This window comes from Otolemur garnettii, unplaced genomic scaffold, assembly GCF_000181295.1.
Source record: "Otolemur garnettii isolate 467f Iridium unplaced genomic scaffold, OtoGar3 scaffold00019, whole genome shotgun sequence".
Lineage (NCBI taxonomy): Eukaryota > Metazoa > Chordata > Mammalia > Primates > Galagidae > Otolemur > Otolemur garnettii.
Window position 1 is genome coordinate 24,111,803 of NW_003852414.1, and position 7,078 is coordinate 24,118,880.

Sequence of the window (7,078 nt, forward strand, 5' to 3'; positions counted from 1 at the left end):
GACACCCTCGGAAATCTAAATCTAAAGGAAAGACTCTCCATCTGAGGCGGTCAAAGAAAGCTTCAGAAGCTTGGAGGTGACATCCAAGTTGGGCAAGATTTAGGGAACGAGTGGGAAACAGGAGAGTGGCCAGTTGGGGGAGAAACAACAAAAAAGGCAAGGCATGGACAGAACGTGGCAGGGACCTGGCTGCATGGGAGGTGGGCCTGGACCCACCATGAAAGGAGGGACCCACCCAGGAGCCGTCCTGATGTGAGAACCAGGAACGCAGCACTGGGGTACGGCAGCGCTTGGAGTGGGGCTGCCCCAGGCTCAGGGCCCGCCTCACCTTTCGTGGGGACGCCGATCCAGTTGAGGTAGCGAGTCAGCTTCTTGGAGATGTAGGTCTTGCCCCGGGCAGGGAGCCCCACCATGACGATCACCGTGGGGGAGTTGGTCAGCTTTGGCCCACAGGCTGGGGAGAGCAACGGAGAAGGGTGTCACCCACTAAGCAGCCAAGTCCAGGGACAGAGTCCCGGTCCAACAACAAACCCAGAAGGATTTCACTAAAGTTTATATTTCATTCCTCACCCAAAGCCCTTGGCACTTTATCCCCCAATGGAAGCACAGCCCCTAGGACCAGAGCTTTCCACTCACACCTTGCCCCCAATGTCACTATCACATTAAATTTGGCAGAGAGTCCCAGCTCCAAATTCCTAGCCTGATACCAGGGCCCCAAACCAGCAGGGAGCCTGGCTGCTGATGCCACAGTAGAAGGCACTCACTCCTGGGGGGGATTTAGCACAGGAGGGTGAGGTCAACACGGGGGTGCAGGGGGCAGTTTAACACAGGGTGATAAGATTAACATGGGCGGGGGAGGCGGTTAGCAGGTTAGCACAGGTGGCTGAAGTTAACATGAGGGGGGAATTTAACACAGGGGTGAGGTTAACACAGGGGTGTTTAGCATAGGGGAGGTGAGGTTAACACAGTGGGGGAAACTTTAGCACAGGGGGATCAGGTTAACATGGGGTTAGCACAAGTGGGATGAGGTTAACATGGGTGGGGAGTGGGGAGAGGGCGGTTAGCATGTGGGATGAGATTAACATGGGACTGGGGTGAAGTCAACATGGGGCTAGTAGAGGGGGGTGAGTTTAACATGGGGGTCTTAGCACAGGGGGGTAAAGTTAACATGGGTGGTTAGCAGAGGGGCATCAGGTTAACATGGTGGGGGGGTTAACATGGGGGTAAGGTCCAAATACAACACATAGGCTGAGGGGCACCAGCTGGGACTTGGTGGGATGCCCAACAGGCCAAGAAACAATTTCTGAACCCCCACACAGGAGGTGTGGATGGCCTCCCTAAAAATATATCTATATTTAAAGGCCATTTTAAAGAGTAAGAGTTTATCAAATAAAAGCAGATCAGGGGCCCAGAATGCTACCCCTATACACACACTCAGGAAACCCAGAGATGCTCGCTCATTATCTCTCTCTCCCACAGGCTCCCTCCTGGCCTCCACTACTAAAGAGCGTGCCCCCACCCCTCAGATTCTCAGCAAAACAGAATACCAGGAAGAGGGGTTGTCAGGAAGCAGCCTGCTCTGACACTGAAAGGCCAGCACTTCCTCAGCTGCGCCTGGCCCCTGACACTCTCCCAGGCAACTCTGAAGTCCTAGTGACAAGAGCTCAGGAGCAGAGGCCACCTGCTAACTCCTGCCAGGCAGCCCAGCCGCCCTTGCCACTGGCAGGCACAGCCCACTGGGGAAGGTCTAAAGCCCTCCCACAGGGCTGGGCAGAGGCTACCCTCAGAGACTCATCCATGGTAAGCGGGGGGCAGGGACAGGGGAGAGCCATTGCCCCACAGAGAGGCCCCTCCTTAGGCCCGACAGCCCCACAGGGTCTCAAACTGAGATCAGTGTCCAAATACCACTATGCAATTCCGTATCTGGAAGGATGTGGGAAGGGAACTGCACATCCCTGGAGCCTGGGGCTGGTGGAAGCAGGTGAGACGCACAGGGCCCTTGTGTCTTTGTTAATATTAGCGGACCACTGTGACCTCCGCAGGCAGAGTGAGGAGGAAGGGGAAGCTAGGAAAGGCCGCCAGGGAGTCAGAGACTCCAGGGGTGCTAAAAGCCCTCGGCTGGCATTCCTTCCAGTGCTCCTGGGACAAACAGGTTCCTCGAAAACAGGTGCTGCCCAGGGCGAGCCAGGGTGAGCCAGGGTGACTGAGCACCAAAAACAGGCACCAAGGGGCCTCTGGATGTCCCCAGGGCAGAACATCCTGGCAGGTGCTATTGACACGTCAGAAAAGTGGCAGCACCCACTAAGGCTCCTCACTTGTGCTTGGAAACAATCCCCACCCACAGACCTTTCCCTCAGGCCAGTGCCCACCCCCCACTGTACTAGGCAGACCCCCACCCCAAGGCTCCTAAGAGCATCAGACACACAGATGGACACACACACAGCTGTGCACACGGCACGCGACACCTCCTGCTGGAACCAGGCCAAGCAGGCCAAGGCAGGGGCTGACTGATTTATCACAGCGGGGATTATGTCTATCTGCTAATCGCAGGAACAAATCTCCTCTGGCAGCAGACACTTCAGAAGGGAAAAAACAAAAACAATAAAGACACAGCAGAGTAAACACCCTGGATCAAAAGTTCAAGCTGAATTTCAAACCCAAATAAACCGCCCCTCCCTTCCCCTGCACACTGGGTTTGGCAGCTGCAGCATGTGGGATGAGGGTCTCCACTGAGGAATCCACAAATGGTTTAGACAAAATCTTGGGATCTTATTCTCTCACCCCACCCCTTTCCCAAAGAGATAGCAATCTCAAGTTTTTTCCTCTGCAACCCCCAGTCCCTTCTTGCCTTCTTAATGGTTCCTTTTACTATCAAAAGAGACACACCCCTCCATCTTTTTTCACCACCCTGGTTGGACCCCTGCTAACAGCGCTGTGATTAGGAAGAGAGGTGCTAAGTTTAACACAAGATTTTCCAAGTAACACACGTGGGTCTCACTTCATTTCACTGAAATGTTTAATATTGTAACTTCTTTTTCACACATGCACAGTTTTAAAACTCAGGTGTATTTAGATGTCAGATTTAGGTGCCGAGTTAAATAGGCCTAACGGGGTCCCCAAGTGCCCCTGTGTTACCAGGGAAGGAAGCAATCATTTGAGGCCCGCCTGCCTCAACAGTCTAAGCCCCCACACTGCAGTCTGAAGGTCAGGGGTCCGGCTAAAATAGCCATCATGGTCAAGGCCATGGTCACTTGAGTGAGCACTCAAAGTCACCAAGTTCCAGGAGCTGAGCCTCAACTCTGCAATGCTGTTATATTCACTCACTCACCTACTGGGGGACATATGCATTGGCTACCCTCAGACAGAGACTGATGCACAGACAGCCCAGCAGTGTCTCAAACTGAGGTCAGTGTCCTGGATGAACTAGGGTCAGCGTTGCTGAGCAACACCTCCTAGCCAAGACCCAGCTGTGCACAAGCCAGGAGCACCCTGCTATCAGCGGATAGTGCAAACTGGCCACCTGCCTGTTCCTTGCAGGTAAAAAGGCAGGTGGGCTGGAGGGCATGCAAGCCGCAATCTGTCACAGGAAGGCTGGGAGGCTGGCACCCCTGGACTCCACTTCCTGTTCTCCTTCCTGGATTAAGGTACTAACCTCTCTGACAGCCTGCAACACACAGACAGATGCCCACAGTGGCCTGCCTCCCCCCACTGATGCCCACAATGCACCCCTGCAATGTAAACCGCTGGGAAGATGCTTTGCTGTGGGTCCCACACCTCCTGCAGGCTTCCTCCTACCCAGAGACTGTGTGAGAGGCTAACCTCAAAAGAAGATGTTATGTTGGTTCTGTTCTTTTCTACAAGTAGACGAGTTATACTTCAATTACAAGTTCAAGAGGAAAAATTGGAAGAGGCTGTTTATAACAGACAGTGCTGTGGACCAAGAAAGGCTATCTCCTACTACTGTTAAGGGAACAGACGTTGTGTCTGAACATCCCCCGTAACCACCTGGACCTGCTCCCTCCAGGCCAGGGCAAATTCAAAGCTGCACAGAACACCTGCTATGACCCTGCAATTTTACACAGCCACCCTAAGGAGGTCTCTTGGAGAACAGGCTTCATGTGCCTGACCGTGGGGAGACCAGGATGCAGGCAACATCAGCAAGGAAGGAGATTCAGGACACATGGTTATCTACCGGACACAAACTCTCTCCTGGCGTCCTCAGAGCAGCTGTCCCTCACAGCCTGCTCGGGTAACACCACGTGCCAGCATGGAAGTGAGCCTGCCTTCGAGAGGTGTGCAGAACTGCTCCTCTGCACTGCTCCAGGGTCACCATCTTCTGGTCTCTTTGCCTGACACTTAACTAATGTCTCAGTATGATCTCACCTCGGAGTAATCTGACACCTAATGAATGGCCTTGTGTGGTCTCAGCCAACACTGGGGACTGAGTATTGTAGTGATCCAGTGACAATCTTGGGAGCCAATGCAGGAGCTCCATGGTGACAGAGGAAAGGCCCAGAGCCAGGCAAACAGTTCAAAGGCTGGCCTCACCACTTCCTGGGGCAATTCTGACTTAGTGTGAGGCTCCCATATAGTTTTTATTGTTTTTTTTCCCCAGAATCTCCACTAAATGATTCTAATGTGCAGCTGTGGCTGAAAATCACTGCTATAAGCTATAAGGGGGCACCAAGGATCCGGCAGGATTTCTCTTGAATATCCACCCACCAGTCTTCTTTATATTAGAATACTATCAGGGATGTAAATCTCCTTGGCAGTATTTAAGTATCAGAAGGACTTTTCTTCAGATGAGACGTCCTGCAGTGACTTCTAAATCCTGAGCAAAGACTAACTGGTCGTTTGTCTCATTCCACCATATTTAAGGGGAAAAAATAAAGTCTGGTGCTTTAAAAATCTTTTTTCCTGCTGTGTAGGGCAACCCCCTCGCTCCACATCTCAAGGCAAGTTTTACTTAATGACTACCAAGCCCCAGGCACTGACTACCAAGTCCCAAGCACTGTTGCTGGGACTCACCAGTGTCACTGCGCAGACAGGAAAGTAACCTACTTTACAGACAAAGAAACTAAGGCACTGAGTGGGCATGTAACTCACACAAGTAAGTAGGGACCGGAACACAGGGGCTCTCAGTTTTTAGGAATGACAGAGAGAGAGGACAGCCAGCTCTTGCATGCCAAGAACTCCCTTCCTGCCTATTCTGCTGATGACAAATTCAATAGGTCCCCCCTTGTTATGGATGTATTTGAAAAAAGCTGCAGGTTGGGTGAGAAACATTCATCACCGGGATGGTACAGCAGCAGGGCACCATTCCAGCGCTGAGCAGGGAAGTGTGCGACTCACGGGCCTCCCACTGCTTCTTGCTGTGTCTCTGCTCTTTGTCTATGAGTAATAATGCTGACCCCCAAGAGCATGCCACTTCAAAAGCTGACAGGTTTAGGAGAAAGAAAACCCATCCAATCTTCCAAGTGCCATTAGAGAAGGGAGGGGAGAGTCTCAGAAAGATGCCAAGAAATAAATATCCTCTTTCCCCATCCCAGTAAGAGACAACTGTGACCATTTAAACTGAGGAGACGCCACCTCACATGAGACAAGGACATGTGATCAGGGCTGCAGATATTTTTACAAAAAGGAATGTGTCCCGGACGACACCCCAGACTCATACACAGGGATTCCAGGAGTGGGCAGAACCAGAGATTAAATCCATCAGCTTTAGTCCACATGCCCCTGGACCAGCTCTGAATGGCTTCCACAGCACTCTTAGGCAAATCTCTCATCCACATACAGGCGGGTGGGGTCTGGCCCTGGGTATCCCAAGGCTGGGGGGGAAGGACGCCTGGCTGCACATGTCCCTCTGAATCACTACTGAGCCAATGCCACCAATCACAATGCCATCTGACACTCAGGACTCGCTTCCCAGAGCTGTTCCTCAGGGGACACACATGCAAGCACACATACCATCCCGTGCGCCATGTCTGTATAAAAGACCAAGCTATGTTTGTGTGATGGACCACAGATTACAAAGTGCACTATAATTATCATTACAAAGTGCGATAATATTTGTTTTATACAAAAGTCAAAAAGAGGGGAGGGGTCGTTTCTTGGGTTGACCCTCCCTGGGGGTTTAAAGAGTTACATTTCACCCCACGCACAGATTTACACCAAGACTAGCAGCTGGCCTGGCTTAGTAAGCAGAACAGGAAGGGCTGGGAAAGCAGCACACCCGCCAAACCCCAACCCAGGCTACCTTGCCAGAAGGGGTCTCCCAGCACTCAGGTTCAGCGGAGAGGACCTGCTGCTGTCCCGCCCAGGGCCCACCGTATCGCCTGCAGCGCACCCCTCCCGCAGGTCTGGGGGAGGCCAGTGACTCAGACCCGCTGTCAATCCCCGCGGGGGCCGTCCAGAGAAACGTGGCATTGGAGAAGCCTTGATTGCCTCCCGCCGCGTAGGTGTCCTCAGATGACACCACGCCACGAGGTTTGCACCTGGACCCCATGGTTAACTCTCAGGCTATGTCCTGGCCAGGACAAAACCCCACCCAGGAGCTAGCTGCCCTCCCTGGGCCGATGGGCGCCGGGAGGGGCGGCGTCGCCTTCCTGGGCTTCCACCCCAGGGTTGGGGGGCAACCGGCGGAGCAGGGTGGGGAGGAGCACTGAAGCTGATTCCAGCACCCGAGAGGGTGCGCGCCTCGGGCGCTTAAAACGCTTCCAGCCATGCAGCCACCAACCCACATACTCTCCCCAAATCCAGAGGCAAAGGCTTAGCTCCACGTGTCCCCAGAGAGGAAAAAATCTATCCACAGAGAGAGGAGACAGAAACTCGAAGGGAGAACATACATGGGGAGTGAGAGAAAAGAGAAAACGTAGTGAAGTAGGGAGAAGATGAAAACTGACAGAAAGTGGGCGAAGAGGGAGATGTAAGTACAGACTGGGATGCAGGGGGTCCCCGAACCGCAGTCCGGGCGCTGGGGCGGGGCCGGGCCGGGGCGGGGCGGGGCCGACGTCGCGGGGCCCGGGTGTCGGGTCCGTCGCGGCGGAGGGGAGGGGCGGGGCGGGGCCGACGGGGACAG

The 7,078-nt window shown here is 53.5% G+C and overlaps 1 protein-coding gene across 2 annotated transcripts in view; it reads right to left on the reverse strand.

The window, feature by feature from the left end:
* PFKFB3 (6-phosphofructo-2-kinase/fructose-2,6-biphosphatase 3) overlaps positions 1-7,078 on the reverse strand; it is a 70,900-nt gene that overhangs the window by 16,914 nt on the left and 46,908 nt on the right. For both annotated transcript variants that reach the window (XM_023511447.1, XM_003786830.3), the window contains exon 2: positions 329-454. In XM_023511447.1, coding sequence (XP_023367215.1) covers positions 329-454 — 126 coding nt within the window. The remainder of the gene's footprint in view (positions 1-328; positions 455-7,078) is intronic.